Source organism: Crinia signifera, chromosome 2 (genome assembly GCF_055691185.1).
Source record: "Crinia signifera chromosome 2, ASM5569118v1, whole genome shotgun sequence".
Lineage (NCBI taxonomy): Eukaryota > Metazoa > Chordata > Amphibia > Anura > Myobatrachidae > Crinia > Crinia signifera.
The window spans coordinates 172,517,520-172,543,710 of NC_139218.1; the positions used below are offsets into that span (position 1 = coordinate 172,517,520).

A 26,191-nucleotide genomic window follows, 5' to 3' on the forward strand; every position below is an offset into this window, starting at 1 on the left:
TTTGGAACCAGGACCGGTCCAAGAGTCTGGGGCTGGTTTCAGAAATACGGGGGACCCCTACGCTTTTTGTCCCCCGTATTTTTGGAACCAGGTCCGCCTCAATGAGCCCGGGGCTGGTTATGTACAGGAGGGGGGACCTCACGCCAATTTTTTTTTTTTTTTTTTTTATCACAAAATCGCACATTTTAACAAAATCGCACCTTTTCATGACTAAAAAAATCGCACTTTTCATCCCGAAAATCGCCCTACATCTCACTTTATCGCACTTTTCATGCTGGAATACACACCTCATTAAATATGCGATTTCGTGTCAAAAATGCGATTTTAAAAAACGGCGATACAGGGCGATTTGAGCAAAAATCGCATTTTCGGAAAAACGGTCAACACAATAAATCTCGCCCTGTGTGTCAGGATCGGAGTATTTTGTGAATCCGACTGTGGCCAGAAGGTAGTGGGTTTTGGACAGGGAGAGATTGAAGAGTAGCTGGATGAATGTAAAGGAGCCCATATACGCTCCGTTGTGTCCGGCTCCGTTCTGTACTATGCGATGCGTGCTCCTGCTCATCACATAGTACGGTACAAAAAGTATGTGCTGCACATACTTTTTGTACTAGCTACACATCACATCGGATCACATTGCATGCACACTGCATGCATAAGTCATGCGATGCGATGTGTACTATTTACGTCCCGAACGGATCCGTTAAATGGACCATGTATGGGGACCTTAAGTCTTTCTCATAGGCAAAGTCTGGAGGTGGAGAGTGACTTACTGTAGGTAACAAAGAGGATGCCAAAACATAGGGCTTTGCTTGGAGACAGGACTGGAGTTCACGGTGAAGAAGATGATGTATCTGGAAGGATTAACCAGAGGACTGGACCGGACTTGGTGATGATGCAGAAGGAGAGGTATCGGAAGGATTAACCAGAAGACTGGACCGGACTAGGTGAAGGATATGTATCCTCCCAGAGGACCAGCAACAGAAACCAGTAGATAACAGGTGTAGGATAGCCAGCACAGATAACTGGTTCAGAGTCCTGCAAGTGCAGGGTACTCTGTATTGGAATTGCAGGTGAAGGTAACAGATGCAAGTAGCAGGTACCAGATTTTCAGGTGCAGGTAACAGGTATGGGAGTTGCAGGTGCAGGTAGCAGGTACTGGAATTGCAGGTGTAGGTAACAAGTGCTGGAGTTGCAGGTGCAGGTAGCAGATACTGGAATTGCAGGTGCAGATAGCAGGTACTGGAATTGCAGGTGTAGGTAACAAGTGCTGGAGTTGCAGGTGCAGGTAGCAGGTACTGGAATTGCAGGTGCAGGTAGCAAGGCCTGGAATTGCAGGTGCAGGTAACAAGTGCCGGTAGTAGGTACTGGAATTGCAGGTGCAGGTAGCAAGTGCTGGAATTTGCAGGTGCAGGTAACAAGTGCAGGTAGCAGGTACTGGAATTGCAGGTGCAGGTAGCAAGTGCTGGAATTTGCAGGTGCAGGTAGCAGGTACTGATATGGCAGGTGCAGGTAACAAGTGCAGGTAGCAGGTACTGATATGGCAGGTGCAGGTAACAAGTGCAGGTAGCAGGTACTGATATCAGGTACTAGAATCACAGGGACAGGTAACAGCATAAGCTGGAGCTCATGATGCAGCTTTATCCCTAGGGATAAGCAGATGAAGCAATGGTACCTGACTGCACCAGAGGGACCGGCTTTATTCCCCAGGCCATCCCTGATTGGTGCCCCGCCAAAGGAGACCAGTATTGTTGCCTGGCGACAGCAAGATGGCGGCGCCTAGCAGGGACCAGGAAGCTACCCCTGTCCTCCTGCCGGGAGCGCATGCCTGAGAACCCCTGCAGAGGAGGAGGACAGACGCGGCCGGGAGGACAGAGCAGCGGCGCTCACCAGGCCAGTACCAGAGCGAACAGGGAGCAGATCCCGCCGCCGGACCTGGACCGGTAAGCACCGCAGCCGTCCACCGGCCGTGACACTGTGGTAGATATCTACCACAGTCTCTGTGTGATTCTTTATAATCTTTAAAGGTTATTGAGTGCCGCACCTACATTGTTTCTATTAGTATTCTTAGTGAAGGCACTGACTAAAAGCTATTATTTGAATTTAGGAGTGCCAAATCTCCATCTGTATACATAGGCGTGTGCAGCTCCTTTTATTAGGGGGTGCACCCCCCATATACACAGAGTAGAAACAGGGACAGGGCACGCCAGAGGTGCGCAACAAAAATTTACATTGTAATGCCCATTACACATTATGCAATACTCCATAATGCCCATTACACATTATGCCATACTCCGTAATGCCCATTACACATTAGGTCACACTCTGTAATGTCCATTAAACTTTATGCCACACTCTGTAATGCCTATTACACATGATACCAAACACCGTAATGCCCATGACATATTATACCACACGCTGTAATGCCCATTAAACATTATGCCACACACCATAAAGCCCATTACACGTTATAACACACACTGTAATGCCAATTACACATTAGAACACATGCTTTGATGCCTATTACATATTATGCCACATAAGTGCTGGGCAGAGAGCGGGGACAGCAGACGGACAGAGAGCGGTGGGCAACCTGCCCAATTCCCTTGATACATCATTTGCGATGTATCAAATGCAATCCCCATTCCCTGCTGCTGGAAGGGGGTCCAACCTGGAGATCATACTGTAAGTGTAGCACATATGCTCTCCAGGTCTGATCAGATCGGAAGTGAGACGCATGCTATTTGGGCTGATTTCTCATGAAATCGGGCACAAATCGCATAGTGTATGGGGGCTGTTAATCTTGCCACATTTTACATATGATCATACAATCCTTAGATGTTTAATATCCATCCCTCACATCACGCACCCTATATATGTAATTCACTTTTCCTACCCCATATTTTATAAAATATATTTAACAATACCTCCCCCATGCTTTGATCATCTGAGCATAGCCCCACAAAGCACAGGCAGCTTCCTAAACCTCCGGCTCCTGGTGTCTCTATCATTACCTACTGCTGCCGGGAGTCTGCTATGCTGTCTGTGTTGAAGCCTGCTCCTGCCGCATGGATGGTGACGGGGCGGCACTTGTGTCATGGCAGTGCAGCCACGCTGCAGAGAAACAGACTGTGCGCAGCGCAGGAAGCTAGTGTGTGGGTGGGCCGGGGATTGGAGACATCGCGTAAATGGGGGAGAAACAGACTGTGCTCCGCAGACAATACATGCTCCGGCCAGCGCTTCTTCTAATGCAGGCGGCTCAGCTCAGAAGCATGAGCAGAGCCGACACTGCCATCAGGCACCCTATTCAGCCGGTAAAAATGGTACTCCGTGCAAGCATGAGGGGGGTCATTAGGAGGTGCCTGTGCACCCGCGGCACCTCCCGTTAGCACGCCTATGTCTGTATATTTATATATATATATATATAACTCACTCACACGGCGGCACTCCAAGGGCGAAATAAAAAGTCGACACACACTGTATGTGTTCAACGTTTCAGTGCTGTGCACTTTTATCAAGAACAGTGTAACAAATGAAAAATGCAAACTTACCCCCATTTATAGCAAAATGGCATCACTTTCACTGATATCACCTGCAGTTGTGCCAAACCGCTGAATGCGTTACGTGTATCCATTCTTATGTATCTCCCACTCCGGATTTTTAAACAGATTAAATTTTATTAAATGATATATGCACCATGGAGCGCTCCTTTTTCTGTCTTCCTAGAATATATATTTATTTATGGTACTTGTTTCACGGCGCCCATCGCATCGCATACCATAAGGCATATGATGGTATGCGATGCGATGTTAGCTGATGTTATACAATTTTAAATTGTATACCATCGAATTGTATGGCATATACAATGGTATACGATTTTAAATTGTATAAGCACCCTAATGGGTGTTTTCAATGTTAAATGTGCCCCTATAAGGTAAATAATTGTATAGCACCGTAATAGGTGCTTACAATGTTAAAAGCACCCCCACGCCACCTGTACTATCAACGCCAACCCGAAGCGTGGCGAGTGGCGGCGGTACGCGTCCTCTGACCTTTTCAGACCCCCACTATCCACGTCGGCGTGGTGTCGATTTTATATAGTGTGGCGAGCGTAGCGAGCCACCGAGCCCGAAGCGTGGCGAGCGTAGCGGAACACTATATAAAATCACACTATATAAAATCAACTCAACTCCAACGTGGATAGTGGGGGTATAAAAAGGTCGGAGGACACGTGCCGCCGCCCCTTGCGGGCTCGCTGCACTCGCCACGCTTCGGGTTGGCAATGATAGTGGCGTGGGGGTGCATTTAACATTGTAAGCACCTATTAAGGTGCTTATTCAATTAAAAATCGTATAAGGGGACCATTTAACATTGAAAAAACCCATTAGGGTGCTTATACAATTTAAAATCGCATTGCATTGTATGCCATATACAATGGTATACAATTTAAAATTGAATATAATGCCATACGACTGAATATCATGGGCGCCGTGCTAGGAAACAAGTACCTTATTTATAATCTTGTTAGCGTCTGAATAAATATATACAAAATAAACACTTTACATCAACGTTTCAGTGCATTTCTTAGCACTTTTTTTTAAGCAAGCGCTAATAAACATGCTAAAACATTGACCACTTTGACACTGATGTAAAGTGTCTACTTCATCTTAAGTGCCGTTGCTACAGTTTGTTTGTTGTATATGCAACTAATGGAAGGAGTCTCTTGTGGAAGGCACCCGGTAAGTATCACAAACAATATGGCCTCCGTTATGAGATAGATTTCAGCCCTAAATAGCTGCTACTCCGATAAGACTCTCCTGTTAGTGAGAGTCTGAGTACAAAAATGTAGAAACAAAAGAGGGGTTATCAGAGTGCGCTAGACCTGGTACTACCTAGCCAACAATATTTCATAATCACGTTATGTGCCAATCACACTTCATAAAGTAGTCCTCTGTGATTTTCCAGAATAAAACGTAGACTCTGTTCAAATAAGAAATTCTTTATTAAAACCATACAAACAAGTTTCGACAGAACAACTTCATCAGGGGTATTGCAGAATTTTAGACCTTATATTTGGGTCTGTTCAATAAAGGTTTTTGAACAATGATAAAACATCAATGAATGGTGGACATCAAAAAGATCACAATTATAACCCATAAAACGGGGTCTTCAGAAAGTATTCCCTAAGACTCCAGGACTACATGGACCATATCCACAATTCACCGAAATCAAATGGAATAATTTTTAGGAAGGCAAAAATTCCTTTTTGTTATAGGAAACAGTCACCACAACGTAGCCTGAGTTCTGGCTTCTCTCCTAGCTGCAAGATATCTATATATCTATATATCTATCTATCTATCTATCTATCTATCTATCTATATATATATATATATATATATAGACAAAATGTAGATCCAGACTGCGCACAGCCACAAGCTTCAGAAAATAGGAGTGCGTCCTTGGGTCAGGATGTAGTGCAGCTCTCTCCAAATAAAGCCAGACCTTCGCTTTAACCCCTTCACGACATTGCCTTTTAAGGTAATTTTTTTTTTTTTTTCCTCCTTGCATTCAAATAAGCGTAACTTTTTTAATTTTCCGGCTATATAGACACATGAGGGCTTTTTTTTTGCGGGACAAGTTGTACTTTGTAATGGTACCATTTACTATACCGTATAATATTCTGGGGAATCAGGAAATAATTCAATGTGGGGTAAAAAAAAAAAAAAACGCCATTGCACAATTTTGCGCTGGTTACGGTTTTTTTGGAGTTCATAGTTCGTTTAAAATGATGGGTTATCTTTATTCTATGGGTCGTTACGATTCTGGTGATACCAAACTTATATAGTTTTCGTTATGTTTTACCACTAAAAAAAAAAACGCAACTTTTACGGTTTTTCGAATTTGCGTTGCGTCGCCATGTTCTGCGGCTTATAACTTTTTTATTTTTCCACCTACGGACCTGGGTGAGGGCTCATTTTTTGCGGGCTGAAGTGTACTTTTTAATTAATACCATTATGGGATATGGGCAACTTTCTGATCTCTTTTAGTTATTTTTTTTTGGGTACGCGATGCGACCAAAAAACGTAGTTTTGGCGTTGGGGATTATTTTCCGTTTACGCCTTTAACCGTGCGGGATAGCTAATGTTATATTTTAATAGATCGGACTTTTAGGAACGCGGCGATACCAAATATGTTTATTTTTTTTATTTTTTATTTATTTTTATTTGGGAAATGGGGAAAGGGGGGTGATTTGAACTTTTAATATTTTTTTATTTTTTTTTTATTTTTAAACTTTATTTTTTTTTTTTTTTTACTTTTACTACAAGGCCCCCTAGTGTACTTGACCACTAGGGGGCGCGATCGCCTGTACTAGGTTCAGCCATAGAGCTCTATGGCTGAACGTAGTGATTTTATGCACTTCCTATTACATCCTGCCTGAGGCAGGATGTAATAGGTATGCATACACGGCCAGCACAGGGGTCTACATTAGACCCCTGGCTACCATGGCAACTGATCAGCACCCTCCGATCTCACTGCGGGGGGCCCCGATCGGCGCCGGAGGGGGGCGCCCCCCCTCCGATCAGCTATTTAAGCACTGCGGGCGCTTTGCCCGCGGTGCTTAAAGGGTTAAACGGCCACGATCGGCGAACTCGCCGCTCGTGGCCGTGAGAGCAGGGACCTGGCTGTAATATACAGCCATTACCTGCTCTCTGTCAAGCCAGCGCTTGATTCCCCCGCAACCGACATATGACGTATATATACGTCATATGTCGTGAAGGGGTTAATTGTCCCAATCACATGTAGAAAGAAATTGGAGAAAAAGCGCAGATATGAGCAAAGTGTAAAACAAATTTTACTAAAAGTGCAGGCTCACATACATCATAGATAACAGCAAACAGCTTGCCACAGTGATATCCAACACGGTGCACCAACGACTTGAATAGCCGGGACCAGCCTTTTCGCCGCCGCCAGGGCCTCCGTGGTCAGGAACTCCAAAAGCACAACGTTGTCAGTTTAGGCCACGCCTAAACTGACAACGTTGTGCTTTTGGAGTTCCTGACCACGGAGGCCCTGGCGGCGGCGAAAAGGCTGGTCCCGGCTATTCAAGTCGTTGGTGCACCGTGTTGGATATCACTGTGGCAAGCTGTTTGCTGTTATCTATGATGTATGTGAGCCTGCACTTTTAGTAAAATTTGTTTTACACTTTGCTCATATCTGCGCTTTTTCTCCAATTTCTTTCTACATATATATATATATATATATATGTATATATATACACATATATATATATATATATATATATATATATATATATATATATATATATATATATATATATATATATATATATATATATATATAGCCAAAAAAGAACAAAGTGGCACTCCGGAGCTTTGAAGCTAATCGAATGTAATTAAGCAATATAACACCAACGTTTCATTGCCTACTTGGGCATTTTCATCAAGGCTTGTCAAGTAGGCATTGAAACGTTGGTGTTATATTGCTTAATTAAATTTGATTAGCTTCAAAGCTCCGGAGTGCCACTTTGTTCTTTTTTGGCTGTCTATCCCCGTTTGGAGGCACCCGAGAAGTACGTATGTTTGGAGGTTGTGCCGGACCCTGCTACCTTGTGTGTATATATATATAAACCCAATATTCCACCTCGTGCTCTATGCTCAAATCACTCTGATAAAAATGACAAATGGTCGGCAGCCTATTACCACAATGTCCCCAGAGGGTCAGGGTACCACCCTACAACAATATGATACCCAGTTGTGGAATGGCGCCTATGATTAAGAAATAATAATGTCCATAAATATGGTAGTCCGATATTCAGTGAAGCAGTCAAAGGTAGTCTTTAAATACTTTTATTCTCTACTTCATCAAGTTGTACCAGGTAGAAACAGCAGCGTACAGAAACGTCCCAACGCGTTTCGTCTAGACAGACTTCATCAGGGGCACAGATTTTTTGTGTCTTTGAAATAGAAATTGTTAATGTGGAGACACTTACTCCAGGAAACCCTAATATGGGTTAATATGGGCTCCGATCTCCTTTATTAACTTTGAGAGCTGGTACTGTTAATAGAGTGCTGGTAATATACACTAAAATGTGCGCGAAAAACCCTATGGGTTCAAAATTTCTTGCGACTTCCCTGTGAGTGCTCTAATTAAATACCTCCTATATCAAGGCAAAATATAAGTACATCCAAAAACTTGTACAGATGAGTAAGAATGGGTCTTATTTAGAGACATCCAACACCTACAGGGAAGGTATACCACCATTGTGGTATACCTTCCCTGTAGGTGTTGGATGTCTCTAAATAAGACCCATTCTTACTTATCTGTACAAGTTTTTGGATGTACAGTACTTATATTCTGCCTTGATATAGGAGGTATTTAATTAGAGCACTCACAGGGAAGTCGCAAGAAATTTTGAACCCATAGGGAGTTTCAGCTTAAATTCGGCAAGTGTATGGACCACCGATGCCCGACTAGCGATGATGCGCGCTCCCGCATCATCGGTAGCAAAGTGGGCCATCTGCTGGTTTTACCAGCACGTCTGTCGATGATAGCTCATATTTGAGCCATCATCGCCAGGTGTGTATGGCAGCCGGGCTGAAAGATGAGAGAATTTCAGCCCAGCTGACCGGCCGAATCCCTCCCCCCGCCGTTCCCTGCCGCCCCCAGCCGCCACCCCCGTCGCCCTCACCGTCGCCTCCTCCCCCTGTCTCCCCCACCGGTGTATACTCATCCCGCCGCCGTTCCAACGCTCCGCTCCTGCGCCCAACACTCTCTCCGGCTAGGCCACACAGAGTCAGGCCGGAGGAACGCCCCGCCCCTGGCACAACTCCCGGCCCCGGCTGACATGCATGCCACTGGAGACGGATGAGATTTTTAAGCCAGTAATATATAGATTGCTGGCACATGCTAGCAATCTATATATTACTGGCACCACTGGCCACCAATGTATAATTTTTATGGCGATGGTGGCAATGTACACTATACATTGCCAGCGCAGGCTAACAATATATACATTACCCCAAGCAATTAAGATGTAGGTAAGCGGCACTAATGTGGCATAATCATAGGCGTGCGCAGCCCATTTTGTTAGGGGGTGCACAATTGGAGGGGTGTGTCCATCACTGCCTACTGGGCGTGTCCTTCACCGCCTACTGGGCGTGTCCATCACCGCCTACAGGGCATCAATGTAAACTAAATAGAAGGTGACTTATTTATGTTTATGCACTTCAGAATGAATCATCCCCCCCCCCCAACACATACTAGAAACAGGGACAGTGCACGCCGACGGCGTGCTGCAAAACTTTACACTGTAATGCCACACATTGTAATGCTCATTACACATAATGCCATGCACAGTAATGCCAATTACACCTAATGCCACAAACCATAATGTCTGTCACAAATAAAGCCCATTCCACATAAAGTTACACACTGTAATACCCATTACACATTATGCCAAATTTACACCGTAATGCCTATTACACGTCACACCAATTACATAGTATACCAAATGCCACATCGTAATGCCCATTACACGTTGCTCCTCACACCGTGATGCCCATTACACGTTGCACCTCACAATGTGATGCTCATTACACCTCACAACATGATGCCCATTACCCATTATGCCTCACACTGTGATGCACATTACACATTATGCCACACACCGTGATGCCCAATACAGATTAATTGACACACTGTGATGCCCATTACACATTATGCCACACACAGTAATGACTATTACACATTATGCCATTCCTTCCCCGTGTGAGAGCCCTGTCCCCATTCCTTTGTCAGACATGTCCCCCCTCCGTATGTCAGCCCTGTCCCCATTCCCCTGTGTCAGCCCTGTCCCCATTCCCCTGTGTCAGCCCTGTCCCCATTCCCCTGTGTCAGCCCTGTCCCCATTCCCCTGTGTCAGCCCTGTCCCCATTCCCCTGTGTCAGCCCTGTCCCCATTCCCCTGTGTCAGCCCTGTCCCCATTCCCCTGTGTCAGCCCTGTCCCCATTCCCCTGTGTCAGCCCTGTCCCCCTCCCCCTGTGTCAGACCTGTCCCCCTCCCACTGTGTAAGCCCTACCGCCCTGTCCCCCTCTACCTGTGTCAGCCGTGGCCCCCTTCAGCTGTGTAGTGAGGGATATCTTTTTTGGATGTCACATATGTTAATTCGGGAATGCCAGTGCCCACTGCTGTGCTGGAGGGGGGACAGGGAGAGAGAGAAACTATCAGTAAGAGAAAGAAGGAGAGACAGCGGCAGGTACAGAAAGAGGGGAGGATAGAGAGAGGGAAATAGGTGGAGAGGAGAGAGAGATTCCCATTCAGCACAATTACCTTCAGTAGTGGCGCATCTCCTGCACATATCCTAGTCTCCCACAGGCGCAGGGCCGGGTCTCCACTGTCTCAGGGCCAGGTCTCCGGGGACATAATGCCGGGACTTTAGAGGTCACTGCACCGGATCTTCTGTGGTCACAACGCTGGCCAGGGCCATCTTAACAACATTATGGGCCCCCGGGCAAAGCAGTGCAGTGGGGCCCCTCAGTGGCAGCAGTGTGGGAGGTGAGACCAGGTGACCAAATATAACTTGGGCCCTTCTGCTCCACCCTAACCCATGCAGAGGAGGCATTTCATAGTGCCTTATCATATTCAGCATATAATACATTGGATACGCATCAGGGTGGGCACAACCTTACTCACATTATGCCACTTGTAGTCCCCCACATAGTAGTAATCGCAATTACAACGTGAAATTATTGATTAAACTTGATTTATACTATTGATTTATTGATTTATACTAAATCACATCAAAGAGAGCCACGGCATGGCTGGAAAGATGAACTTTAATGCCACATCCTACTCCTGAACCGCAGATGCTGCACACAGACAGGGCTGCCAAGAGAAATCCTGGGCCCCGGTACCTCAACTTTCCAGGGCCCCCATGGGGGGTGTGTAGGGTTACCACCTTTTTGTTGAGAGATTCCCGGACAGTGGCCCGCCCCTTGACATGCCCCCAGCCCCACCCCTTGATCCACCCCAGCCCTGCCCCTTGACCTGCCTTATCATGTTTTTTAACCTTTCCTTCCATTCTATTATTGATTTTGCACACCATAATGCCCCTTACATGTTATACCACACACCGTGATGCCCATTACACGCTAAGCCTCACCGCAATGCCCATTACACGTTACGCCACACAACGTGATGCCCATTACACATGCCAGGACTCTACAATTTTTTTTTTAAATCTGGGAACCAAGATGAAAGTGTAATGTCAGAAAAACTAAAACCAGGGAAAGTGCGCACCAAAGGCGCACCAAATATTTCCACTGTAATGCCTATTATGTCACAAACCCATTACATAATGCCAATTACACATTATGCCACACACCGTAATGCCCGTTACACATGCCGCACATCATAATACCTATTATATATTACATCACATTCCGTAATGCCCATTACACATTGTGCACACACACAGTGATGCCCATTAAAAGTTATTTCGCACCATCCTCAACAGAGGATACACCTAGTCTGCCCCACCGAGTCAATTTATATACCTAGCGACAGGAAGTGACATCATCATCCCCTATATATATCAATATAACGTGGGTAAACAGTATTACAGTGTTAACAGGGCTCTGTACATTAAGGATAGAACACACATACAAACAAAGGGCATATTCAGAATAGTATAATATGTATTAAATAGCAAGAGACATACCAACAGCGCTGTTAGGCGCTAATTCCGCAAAACCGGATATCCGGGTTGCGTTCCACCTCAATACCAGAAGTACCCTCTGCGTTCCACCCGACTCGCGGTACGGACGTCAGGGGATCTCCGTAACTAGATGCCCAAAGTCTGTATGGACCCGCCCACTGAGCGCTACATAGTGCTGTGGAATGTGTCATAGTAAGACGTGATATATATAGGTTAAACCATTTACGTTCCACTGAAGCGGTCGCCATATTGGAACTGCAATCAATAATGTATTATGCCTTCCACAGTACTCTGCAATCTAAACCCATGTGTAGGCATATATAATTAGAGATGTGTGATATAAACCGACCAGATTGGATACACCCGTATATATATATATATACACATACACACACACATACATATATATATATATATATATATATATATATATATATATATATATGTATATATGTATGTATGTATATATATATATATATATATATACTGTATGTATATATCCAAGGTCTCCTGGTCTTATTTACTACTTTCATCGAGGGCCGCCATCTACCATACCTCTACATACATATATATATATGTATGTAGAGGTATGGTGGATGGCGGCCGCCGTCTACCATACCTCTACATACATATATATATATATGTATGTAGAGGTATGGTGGATGGCGGCCCTCGATGAAAGTAGTAAATAAGACCAGGAGACCTTGGATATATATACATACAGTATCCAATCTGGTCGGTTTATATCACACATCTCTAATTATATATGCCTATGCATGGGTTTAGATTGCATATATATATATATATATATATATATATATATATATATATATATATATATACTGTAACTAATAAGCCAGGCAGGGCAGAAAAAAAATGAACTTACAGGGCAGAGTCAGACAGATCCAGACCTCCTGTGGTTCCAGCCTCCCACTGCACCGTCCCCGACTCCCCATCCTGACTTTCCCCTCTCACGGCGGCATGTGTGCTGTGCAGTGTGACTGTGCAAGCCAAGGCAGTCAAGCTGCTGCAGTCTGCAGACACACAGACTCGCGAGATAATGACAGCATCATCTCGCGAGACTGTCTCTACAGACGCTCCGCAGCGGTGGACGCCGGCCGCTACGACACTGACTGCACACAGACTGCAGTCACAGTGAGTATCCTTAGAACAGGGACGAGTGACACAGGCTGCCGCTCCTGACCCGCTCTCCCCGGCGCCCGGCAAGCTGCCGCCATACACACCACCACCACCCCCCCCAGCGGGGGCCCCCTCGTTCCCGCTGCCTGAAAAAGATAAAAAAAAAGGAATGTGTCTGTGTGTCCCCGGACCCGGGCCCCCCTGACAGGCCCGGGCCCAGGAAAAATGTACCCGCCCCCCCTGCCTCTCGGCGGCCCTGCACACAGATAGAGTGGGAGCAGCATGGTGGGAATCAGTGGAATAAAGGCGCCACTGCAAGCCAAGCCGCACCGTGGGGGGGGGGGGGGGTGACAGGTCTCCGCATATTTCATGTAGATAGCAAGAAATCTACAAAATGGTGTTTCTAAAATGGATGCCACCTTCTAGGAGACAGATGGTCGAGGTCCTTCTAAACCACTAGCGTGTGTCAGGGGAAGGAAGCGCATAAAGGAATAGATGGAAGTGTACTAGTGTGATTTGTGTGACTTCGTTGCAACTAGTATGTAACCCAGTGGAAATGAGCAGGAAACCCCACTGACAACTAGTTATAAACCCCTGGCAATGAACATGTAACATCGAGCAAGGACCATGTAACCCCTGGCAATCAGCACGTAACCTCTGGAAAAGAGCATGTAACCCCTGGCAATGACCGCAAACCCCCTGGCAACAAGAACAAAACCCATGGCAATAAACACATAACCCCTGTGGCAATGAGCAAGCAAGTAAAAATAATAATAAAAATGTATAAGGGAGAGGACCAAAAACTTTTTTGGAAGGACGGCACAAAATGACTAGTTACACCGTTGGCGTGAGCGGTCATACTCCTAGATGATTGATAGATAGATAATATATATATATATATTCCAGTTTATTTGCATGATGTGAAATAAATGGTAACAGACAATATAAGCTGCCAAATACATGTATTTACTATGGATATACAAGCTACAAAAGAGGATTTTTACCCAGTCAGTGAGAAAGCAAGCACATACTGTTTTGTGCATGGAGGTGTCCTCTTCCTGACGTTGCTGAACTCTGCTGCTTTGGTAAACACAGGGGATGTGGGAGGGAGGGAGAGAACTGCAGAGCCGTCTCCACTTAAAGAACAGCCTTATCACAACAACTGCACTCTGCAGGCAAGCCAGTGCGGTTCCACAGGTTAGTGAGACTTCCTGCAAGTGCAAAGCATGGCTTCATGGGATTTGTAGTTTTATCATTAACTGCTCAAAGTCTGAGCAGTAAAATATAAACTACAATTCCCATGATCCCACTGTTCTGCTTCAGTTCTCTAGCCTGCCAGGTGCCTCTATCAGCTGAATCCCAGCGTCGCCCGTGTGTTGTGGCGGCTGCTGATTGGGATGGAAGACTTGGGCTAGTATTGTGGGGCCCTTGGGCAACTGCCCTTTAAACTACCAGTCGGGTCCACCCAAGCTGTATCTTACGCCACTGCTGCTGCCACTAGGGAGAGGAGCTGCAATCATGCGGGGGGGATGCTGGTCATTAGGAGGTGCCTGTGCACCCCCGGCACCCCCTGTGCGCACGCCTATGGGCATAATATGTAATAGCCATTACAGTGTGTGATAATGGGCATCATGGTGTGTTGCATAATATTTAATGGGCATCAGTGTGTGCCATTATGTGTAATGTGCATTATGGTATGTGGCGTAGTGTGCATCACGGTGTATAGCATGTATTATGGCCATCGCAGTGTGTGGCATAATATGTAATGGGCATTACAATGTGTGGCATAATGTGTAAGTGGCATTATGGTGTGCAAAATAAAGAATAGATTTTTTAGCAAAGATTAAAAAAAACATTATAAGGCCGATCAAGGGGCGGGCAGTGGGTGGTCAAGGAGCGGGCCACTGTAAGAGAATCTCTCAAAACAAAGGTGGTAACCCTTATTTTATTATGGCAATAGAGCATACATTGTTGGCGCAGGTGAATGGATTTCCCTGGGTGGAGCAGCATGTACCTGATCTCTGGGCTCTTAATATATGCAGCCCAGCGATCAGTTTTCAATTAGGCACCAAGAACAGAAATGCACTGAAATAAAAGGGCCGCTGCTCCCACCCTTGGAATTCAAACCCTGCCCATTATGTAAATAGACTTTTATATGAAAGATTTTCAGCAATGTCTTTCACCTCGTGAAAATCTCTTGCTCTTTGGGAAAATGGCTCAGTGTGTACACACTACTTTGGGGAAAGATATATCTATCAGAGATTTTGGGAAAGTCTTTTGAAATGAAAATCTTCTAGTGTGTATGGGCCTTTTAAAATAGTCCGTAATTTAACTAAAGACAGGGGAAGGTGATTTAGATGCAACATTTTTAGGTATAGTGGTCATAATAGAGTCTTTTATATAGATGTTATTGGTCCTTGAGAGAAGGAGAAACTTTACAATACACACAGAAACAAAGCAATCAGCATATTTACTATAAGCGTGGAATTACAATTTATGAAACTTATGATTTTATATTCATTGTTTTTCTTATGGCACATAAATGTTTTTGCTCCTCTATCCATTCTAGGGCAAACTTCCAGTTTCCACACTGGAAGAAGTCTACCTGACCCTCAAACATTTTAGAATTGCTTTTCTCTGGAATTTTTTACAAGCAATTTTTGTCTACAAAGGATTTTATGTTGTTTGCTTTCTTAAATATAATATCTGGATGCTTGGGAAGATGTTCTACTAAAATTGGGTCATATATATATAAACAAAAGCATCGGTCGCACTTAATATGAATCCACTTTTCATCCTATGCACCCCACATGTATATACACATAAATTATTTGAAAATTACTTCTTTTCTGATATGTCTAAGAAGGAAGGAGACTCTGGGAGTGTTCCTAATATACAATTTGATGTATTACTGATTCACGCCTGATTGGTAGAGGGTGGTTTAAAAGTTTTGTAGAGCGTTATGCAGGCCACGGCACTGGCAAAGTCAAATGATAAAATGCGTAAAGGCGGACGCAACCATCTGATTGTCCTGAACACGCTGCTGGAACTGAGCTGTACATCCAGCCTGCTGTATACACTGAACTGCACAAGAGGTCCCCTTTGTCTTGCATGCTTTGTATTTTTTTTGTCCATTCATTATTTCAATAAAACTTTGTGTACATGTGTCCTAAAAATACTGCCTTAATTTATGATTTGAACTCTGTTTTATTGTATTGGGCATGTGTATCTTTAAATAAAAAAAAAAATCACCAACCCAATACTGGAGTGCTACCATACAGTATGTCAGGATTTGGACCATTCCATCTCTCTGCCCATGCCTGCATTCCCTGCACCTTTACATCCATATCTGTGCCTGCACATAAGTTCTGTGACAATGCCAAAAAGCAGAAAATGTTATCCTCATCCTTATCTCTTAATTAACAGTTATTTATAAATCGCACACATATTCTGCAGAGCTTTACAAAGAATATTAAAACATTCACATCAGTCCCTGCTAGGGTTACCACCCGTCCGGGATTACTCCGGACAGTCCGGTATTTTAGACCGGCGTCTGGAGTCCGGACAGGTGGCTGCCCCGGACTATACAATGTCCGGGAATGATCCCCCTGCTCGGCCGGCACCGCTTGTGTGCTGATGCCCCCAGGTAAAAACATACCGGAGGCGGATCCGATGAACTTCTTGAAGCCGGGGTAGGGGGCGGTGACGTTGGGCTGTCCCCTACTCCTTCAGTGTGTGTTTCAATTTGCGGCTGAGTGATGAGTGACACAGTCACTCCGCCGCGGCGCTAGCTGGGAGGAGGGAGGCGGGACGGACACAGAGACAGTGTGTATCACTACACGTGTCCTCCGGCTCCTCCTTCTGCGGGCGGTGCTGGCGTGTGACCTCCTGTCCTGAGTCTGACATACATGTGAGTCAGTGGCAGTGCCTGGCGCGACGGACGGATGGACCGAACGGCGTGGCGGTGAGTGCGGGCGCCGGGCAGCAGTTCAGTTTGTTTGGTGAGTAGAGCAGTAACAGTTGTTGTAAGTTGTCGTGAGTTGAAATGGCCAGTCACGTTGTGTGAACTTGTCCTAGGCCAGTCCACTCTGTGGCGGGGCAGGCCAGGCCCAGCAGGCAGAAAGGCGAGAGCCAGCCAGCAGCACACAGCCGCCCCAGCCCACACATGACACACCTGCAGTGTGCCAGCGCAGCGAAGTCGGCAGTGTGGCTGCTGCCTTTTGTAATGGTCCCCCCACAGCTCCTGCAGCACTGCCACACACTAAGTAGTGTCACCTCACAGTCACCACCACACTCAATACAGGCAGTCCCCTTCTGGGCGTCGTGATGCTGCAGGGGGATGATGTGATGCTGCAGGGGAGATGTGGTGGTGCTGCAGGTAGGGTTCAGGCCTCTGGCAAGTGAGGTACCTATCACCTCCCTTCTGGCAATGGGGAGATACCTATCACGTGCCCACACCTGGCATTTTGGGGTACTTGTTACCTGCCTCACCCCTGGCAATAGTGGGGTACTTACCACCTGCCTACCCCTGCCAATATTGGGGTACCTATCACATGCCCCCTGGCAATAGTGGGGTGTAATGGGCATTAGTGTGTGGCATAGCGTGTAATGGGCATAACGGTGTGTGGCATATGTTTAATGGGCATAACTGTGTGTGGCATATGTTTAATGGGCATCACGGTGTTTGCTATAACATGTAATGGGCAGTACAATGTTTGGTATAACGTGTAATGGGCAATATTACATGTGGTATACAATGTAATGGGTATACCACCTTTAATCGGCAGTACGGTGAATTTTTTTGGTGCGCACAGTTCATGTTGTCCCTACTTTTCAAAAATGTCAGTCCTGGCATAATGAGTAATGGGCATAATGTGTAATGGGCATCACAGTGTGTGGCATAACATGTAATGGGCATTATGGCATGTGGTATACTATGTAATGGGTGTGTGACATGTAATCGGCATTATGTTGAAAGTTTTTGGCGCGCGCCTACGGCGCGCACTGTCTATATTGTTCTTTCTTTACAAAAAACTTTTTCAGTCCTGGCATATCTTGTAATGGGCATTGCAGTGTATAGCGTAACATGTAATGGACATTATGGCATGTGGTATTATATGTAATGGGTGTATGATGTGTAATCAGCATTACAGTGCCTGTGCATAAGAAGTAATAAGCATAATGTATAATGGGCATCATGGTGTGTGGCATAACATGTAATGGGCATTATGGCATGTGGTATACTATGGCATTTTGTATACTATGTAATGGGTGTGTGATGTGTAATCGGCATAATGTTGAAAATTTTTGACGCGCGCATTATGGTACAGTATGCAAAATCAAGAATGAAATTGAAGCAAAGGTTAAAAAAAAATCAACATTATGCGGGTCAAAGGGCGGAGCTGAGGGCATGGTGGGGGAGGGGCTGTGGGTGTGTCAAGGGGCGGGCCACTGTCCGGTAATCTCTCAACAAAAAGGTGGTAACCCTAGTCCCTGCCCCAGTAGAGCTTACAATCTATATTCCCTACAACATGTACACGCACACACATTCGTTCTAGGGTTAATTTTGTTAGGAACCAATTAGCCTACCAATATATTATTGGATGGTAGTACTTGGAGAAAACCCACTCATGCTCGGAGAGAATATACAAACTCCGCACAGTTAAGCAATAATGATAACCAGCCTTGTGTTTTTCCTGACCTGGCATGTAATGCTAAATGGATGCCCAAAGTGCAAACTAACAGATGGGGTGTGGAATGAGGCAAGGAGCAGTAGGGACAAAAATCATACCAGCATCATGACTGCAGGGCAGCAGACACAGCACCAGCAATTCTAGCCCTTTTATGGCTATGGTGTATTATAACTCTCTTAGGATGGATGGATTGACTGGCAGGCAGTTTGTGAGAAAATGAGTACCTCTCTCTTTGAATATGTGTGCACTGTAGCAATAAGGCAATAAAGTAGCAATAAGGCCTGCATTAACTGATGCTGCAGCAGCAAGCCACACTGTCCATCTCCCACCAGCCAATGCCCAAGTAATTTGCAGCATATGTGCCACTGAAAGTTATAGAAGTTGTATGTAGATAGTATCGGCCTATTGAAACCGTATATGCCAAAGTTAGCATTAAATAATAGCATATACAGCACAGGTTTAAAAAAAGCAATTGCAGTGCCTTTTTGTCAAAAATGTCCTTTCATCCCATATTTCTTCCTAGGGCTCCGGATTCACATTTAACACCCCCTTCATCACCTCCATTGCGTACTCGTAATGACAAAAATGTATTTTCCCGATTAACAAGCAATCAAACAACAGGGACTACGCTAGATAAGTAAGAAGTTTTACCTCTTAAACTTTTGTTTTACCTTATTCATTTTATTTAAATCTTTTATTTTTTCTTTGTAACATTTCCCTCTTTTTCTAATATCGCACTTTCTCAATAGGTCTGATGACAATGACTGCTCTTTCTCAGATGTTTCCAGGTACTAAAGCAACTTACGCATTTTATTATGTGTGCATGTGTCTTAAACTATCTGTACGCTTTGAAGTGTTGTTTGGCATTTATGCCTATTTTCTTTCTCTACATAAAATGCAGAACTGCCTCTCTCTCAGTATCTATCTACTTACTGTATCTATCTCTCCAGAGAGAATAAGTTGTATTTATTCCCACAGAAGCTGTATAGTACCAACGTTTCGGTCCTAATCCCGGACCTTAGTTATGGTGCAGTCCATCCTAAGTACCACCAAGTAGTGAATTCTTAGGTTGGACTGCACCATGACTAAGGTCCAGGACTAGGACTGAAACTTTGGTACTATACAGCTTCTGTGAGGAATAAATACAACTTATTGCAAAAGAAATTGGTGAGTCCGAGTGCCATGTCTCTAGATTTGTCCTCCTTTGACAATTACAGCAGCACCCCAGCATTGATATATATATATCTAGATATATGTATCTATATATATATATACACAGTGGTAGTTTGGCATTACTGCTGATAATATCAATATCCCGCGGTGCCTTCCTTGGATTAATAATCTCTGGAAGCCCTATGTCCCTGGAACCAGGTGCAATAAGGCAGGCGGCACTCCAACGGTGTAGTGAAAAAAAGTATTCCGTTTATTTCATTTCTCTGGATGCCTACGTTTCATGACCGAAGTCTTTTCATCAGGGCGTGCAATATAACAAAGAATAAAGTGCTGCACAGCACTTTGGGCCTTATTTTGGTTCATTCTTTCTGACAAAATCCTTCTTAGATGGGCAAAACCATGTGCACTGCAGGTGGGGCAGGTGTTACTTGTGCAGAGAGAATTAGATTTGGGTGGGGTTTTACTTCAAAGTGAGATCTATATTGCAGTGTAAAAATAAAGCAGTCAGTATTTTCCCTGCACAGAAACAAAATTACTCACCCAAATCTAATTCTCTCTGCACATGTTACATCTGCCCCCCCTGCAGTGCACATGGTTTTGTCCATCTAAGAAGGATTTTGTCAGAAAGAATGAACCAAAATAAGGCCCTTTGTTATATGTTTTCACTACACCGTTGGAGTGCCGCCTGCCTTATTGCACCTGGTTCCAGGGACATAGGGCTTCCAGAGATTATCTACCTATAGATATAGATATATATATATATATATATATATATATATATATATATATATATATATATAGATCTATAGATATAGATATTTATCTATCTATATATATATAGAGAGAGAGAGAGAGAGAGAGAGAGAGAGAGAGAGAGAGAGAGAGAGAGATCTCTCTCTCTCTCTCTCTCTCTCTCTCTCTCTCTATCTATATATATATACAGTTATGCTCATATCCTACGGGCGCTCTTCACACCGTCGTAGGGGGCTACGCCCCATGAAATTTTCAAATAAAGTTTTTTTTTAATTATGTTTGTAGTTTGGTGAATTGTGTGTGGGGGTGGGGGGGGGGGGGTGTTGTGGGTTAGGGGTATGTTGGGTTATGGATTTTGTTGGAGTGCTGTAAGTTTAGGTAGGTGTAATGTGCATGCGTTGGTGGTATAGTGGTGGAAAGAGAGTGTGTGTGTGGTATTAGTTTTGGGTGGATTGTGGTAGCATTAAGGGGTGTTATTTGTTGTGCTGCAGGCTAGGTAGCATATGTACAGAGTGTAGGCGTTGTTAAAATAGTGTCCAAAAGTTACCTGTGATCCGTTGGTGGTATAGTGGGCAGTGTTGTCTCTTGTTGGGTGCCGGGCCGGTGTCGGTGGAGAGGCAGGTGTGAGGGGAGTGGGAGCTTAGTGTGCACGGCAGGTGGTGGTGCCAGGCATTGGGCACAGTAGTATCATGGCTGGAGGGGGTGTCAGACATCAGGCGCAGGGTCAAGGCACCTGTGGTGGTGTGAGTGGTTCAGGATGGCGGCAGGAGGATGTATCAGGCAGCAGGCACACAGGGCTGCACTGTGAGTGCGGAGCATGCTGGGGTGGCACTGGGAGTTCCCGCGAGAGTGGGATAGTGCTGGCTTAAACGTGTGGGTGGTGCGCGAGATCCCACGAGACAGGAGTGAGCGCAGTTGCCGGGGCAGAGTGATAGAGTTATATATGTGGCTACATGTGTCTGTGGGTATTATAGGTGTGTGGTATTGCGGGGGGTGTAGTGCAGGCAGGCAGGGGCCAATATGTGTGTATTATCTCTTATATATTTGGCTACATGTATGTGTGTATTATGTGTGGTGTGCGTGTATAAGGCTGGGTGGGGGGTGGAGTTTCATGTTTGACCCCGCCCAGAGATACCCTAGCAGAATGACAACAGAAACTACCCAAATGACCCTGATCAAAAGTTTACATACCCCAGTTCTTAATACCGTGTATTGCCCCCTTTAACATCAATGACAGCTTGAAGTCTTTGGATGAGGCTTTTTATTTTCTCAGATGGTAAAGCTGCCCATTCTTCTAAAAAGCCTCCAGTTCCTGTAAATTCTTGAGCCGTCTTGCATGAACTGCACGTTTCAGATCTCCCCATGTTATTGAGGTCAGGAAACTCAGATGGCCATTCCAGAACCTTCAGGCTGACTTGGCCTTGTGTTTTGGATCATTGACATGTTGGAACATCCAAGTACGTCCCATGAGCAGCTTCCGGGCTGATGAATGCAAATTTTCCTCCAGTATTGTCAGAAACCATGGTGCGCGTTCGCATCTGTGCAAGCGTCCGCGTTCCTTACCCACTCACTGGTGTGTCTTGCGGCGCAGGCTCATGTCCTGTGTCAGGATCTGAGTGGCATTACCCTGAACCATTGCCAGCGTCCCATGCCACATGGGCACCGCCATGACACCTGCAATCACATGACTCTGTTGTACAATGCTGTTGTCCCTGTGACCTTGATACTCTGACCTGTGCACTGACCCTGTACTTAATTGCTGCTGCGGCTTGTAGCCAATCACAGGCCAGCAGGGGGGATATAGCTGAGGTCTCTGGCCCATTACCCCTGCCTTGAACAACTTGTCTGATCCCTGTGTGTATCCAGTCCTCTGCATTCCAAGGCTCCAGGATCCTGTCCAGAGACCCTTTGGTTACCCTGTGCAAATCCCTGCGCAACCTGCTGCTGTCATCTGCTGCTCCCTGGCTCTCCTCACCTGCCAGGTTACCTTCCTCACTGTCTGCCATCACCAGCTCCCAAGGGAAGAGGATAGAGCACTAGAGCATCTTCCAGCAGAGTTTGCTATTGCACTTAAACCACCTTTTGACTCCCAAGTCAACACAGGCGTCAACTCTCCAGTTACCTTTCAACTCCCATGTCGGCTTCCAAGCCGTCAACAGCCGAGTTGGATCCCAGGCCGTCAACTCCCATGTCGTCAAACAAGCTCCTGTCAACTCCCAGGTGGTCAATACCCTCTGGCTCCAAGGCTGTCGACTTCCCTCCAGACCCCAGGCCATCTACAGTACTGTGTTGTCTTCCAGGTCATCAAAACTCCCTTCGTCTCCCAGGCTGTTTACAGTACCATGTTGACTCCCAGGTCATCAACCCTCCCTCTGGCACCCAGGCTGTCTACAGTGCCGTGTCGGCTCCCAGGCAGGTCAACCCTCCGTGTTGGCTCCCAGGCCACTGTTATCTCTCCGGCCTCCCAGGCCAGGGCAGACCAAGTATCCAGTACCAAGTTCCAAGTTCCTCAGTTCCAAGCTCACTGCCACTAGTCACCGTCCATCTCCCATGACAGGCCAGTTAGCTGTGGAGGACTCAGGTCAGAGGGCCGTGACCTTGCCACCGAATGCAGCGGAGTCCAAACCTCCTTGCAGGGGTCCCTGGTGAAAACTGTCAGTGGTGTTCGACTCTCTCCCTCTGACCAGAGCCTCGTCAACTCCCCCCACCAAGCTGTGCCCGCAGTGTCAGTGTTACTCATATGAATTGTCCATATCTAAAGCTTACCATGTTCCTGTTCCCAGCATCCACCACTTCTGCCACAGCCGGGAACACCAGAAACCTGAGCCCTGACAAGTGTTTTCTGATAACATGCTGCATTTATTTTGCCATCAGTTTTGACCAAGTTTCCAGTGCCTTTGTAGCTTACACATCCCCAAAACATCAGCAAATCACCTCCGTTTTTCACAGTAGGAATGGTGTACCTTTCATCATAGGCCTTGTTGACTCCTCTCCAAATGTAACATTAATGGTTGTGGCTAAAAAGTTAAATTTTGGTCTCATCACTCCAAATTACTTTGTTCCAGAAGTTTTGAGGCTTGTCTCTGTGCTGTTTGGAAGCGGGATGCTTTGTGGCATTTGCTTAGTAATGGCCATGATACAATAAAATCCTTTATAACTTAAGACGAATGCTGCAGTGACGTGTCTGTCTCCTGGTCCATGTCCATGTCCTGGGATACACTGCTCTCTATCCTGATCCTTGACAAAGGCACGCAGCTCTTTTGAATATTCATGGATAGTGCCGGTCCGTTGGTCGCATATATATAGACTAGGTGATTCATCGCGCCCTACAGGCGCTCTTCACACCGGCGTAAGGGGCTGGGCCCCCTTAATTTGTGAACATTTGTATTGTGTGAAATATGGTTAGAATTGTATTGCAGGGGTCCCACGAATCGCGGGAGGGGGGGTCGTGGGGGTCCCGCGATTCGTGGGAAGGGGGGGGTCGCTGGGGTCCCTAGATTCGCGGGAGGGTCGCGGGGGTCCCGCGATTCGCGGATGGGGGGAGTCCCGCGAATCGCGGGAAGGGGGGGCGCGGGGGTCCCGCGAATCGTGGGAGGGGGGTCGCGCAAATCGCGGGAGGGGGGGCACAGGGGTCCCACGAGTCGCGGGAGTCGAGTGGGTCCCGCGAATCGCGGGAGGACCGCGGAAGTCGCGGATTGCTGGGGCCCACGAATCACGGGAGTCGCGGACCGCGGGAGTACCGCGAATCGCGGGAGGGGGGGTCGCGGGGGTCCTGGCAGAGGGCAGGGGTGTGCGGGAGTAATGGTGGATGGTGGCTGTGGAGTAATGGTGGGCGTGTACTGTAGCCCTGGCTGGGCGGGGGGAGGTGATGTAAAGGGGGTGGAACGTTATACACATGAAAATGTTCTACACAGGAACGTTCTACACAGGGGATGAGTGACAGATCTGGCTAAATATATAAGAGATATATCTATATAGATCTATATCTATATCCTGATGAAGTAATTAAACTTCGAAAACGTTTGATCCAGCTCTGCCTGTTTTGCCTTATTGAATAGCCTCCGGGTGCGGCTCATTACTTTCTTATATAGATATATATATATATATATATACACCCCTGATGAAAACTGGAAAGGCATCCAGTTAAAACGGCTGTTGGGTCAGCCTGCTTGTACATTATGCTGTAACTGCTAATACAATTCTTTTCTTCATCAAACCGTGAGTGCTGGTCCATTCCTTTCCTTCTTGGAGGTTAGGGTAAGTGCTATCTGATATATATATATATATATATTTTCCAACACAAAATCCCTAAAATTGCGCTATTATATTCAAACTCTATATCGGTCGCTGTTGACACTCAATCCCCTACTAGCTGGGACTGCAAACACCTTCAATATACTACACAATAGTGTCTTCAGCGCCCTTTTCTTGTAATGTCCATATAATTTATACAATAAAACAATAATAAAATCAGAAATAGAATCAAAAAATTCTTTCAAGGTAGTTCTTTTGAAGAAAATTTCTTTTTATTTTGAAAACCGTGATCAGTACCCAACGCGTTTCGCCTCCAAAAGAAGCTTCATCAGGGGTTTGTGATCTATAAAAGTATAATATACATACAATCACATTTTGGACATTACATACAAAACAATTTACATAAAAATTTATAAATATTTTAAATATATATATATATATACACATAAAATTATAGCAGCGATAGTATACAGATAGGGGGTAACAAGCTTATATCAATACATTTCTTTTTTGGATAAATAATTATTTCATTAATCATTTAATTATTTCATTAGTTTATAAGATTTTTTAGAAGATTTTTTGGTACTTATGTAGTATCTGGGCGTCCGATTTAGAAATCGGATCGGATCGCATCGCATCGTATCGCATCGCATGCGACCAAATCGTATGCGATGCGATGGTCAAGATTTTTCCATAGGATTCAATGTTAAAATGGTCTGAGTCCATTTTAACATAGAATTCAATGGGAAAAAGGGGACCTTTTCCTTTCCCCACTATCCAAGTGGGCATGGAGTTGGATATAAACCTGTGGCGAGCCCGAAGCGTGGCGAGCGTAGCGAGCCCCACGAGGGGACACAGAATACTTTTTAAGAAATATGCGTCCCCTCGTGGGGCTCGCTTCGCTCGCCACGCTTCGGGCTCGGTGGCTCGCTGCGCTCGCCACGCTATATAAAATCAACTCTATGCCCACTTGGATAGTGGGGAAATGAACAGGACCTTCTTAACATTGAATCCTATGCAAAATCGCATCGAATCGCATCGCATCTGATTGTATGCCTTAAGGTAAGGCATACAATCACAAAATCGGCAGCCCAGATACTACATAAGTACCGATTTTTTAGATTTTTTTAGAATTTTTTGGATTTTTTGATTTTTCTAGAGAATTTTCTGGTACATACCTTTTATTTGGAATACAACATTTTATGTCCTTCAAAGTCAGGTCAGTCACAGGGAAGTGAGGGGGAAGGAGACGCGAGGTGTGCTGTGCTGTCCTCTCATCGGTGACATGACAGGAGGACTGCAGGGGAACACCAGACTGTCCTCTCCCCGCCTGGCAGCAGCAGCAACAACGGTGAGTGCTGCTGCTGGGAAATTTGCACTGTGGGGGCATAGCAGTTTGTGGCACTGTGGGGGCATAGCAGTTTGTGGCACTGTGGGGGCA

General features: G+C 45.5%; 1 protein-coding gene across 6 annotated transcripts in view; it reads left to right on the forward strand.

The window, feature by feature from the left end:
* The window catches only part of KIF21B (kinesin family member 21B), a 714,596-nt gene that overhangs the window by 603,147 nt on the left and 85,258 nt on the right, over window positions 1-26,191 (forward strand). For all 6 annotated transcript variants that reach the window (XM_083173198.1, XM_083173196.1, XM_083173200.1 and 3 more), the window contains 2 exons: window positions 19,094-19,207; window positions 19,320-19,358. In XM_083173198.1, coding sequence (XP_083029324.1) covers window positions 19,094-19,207; window positions 19,320-19,358 — 153 coding nt within the window. The remainder of the gene's footprint in view (window positions 1-19,093; window positions 19,208-19,319; window positions 19,359-26,191) is intronic.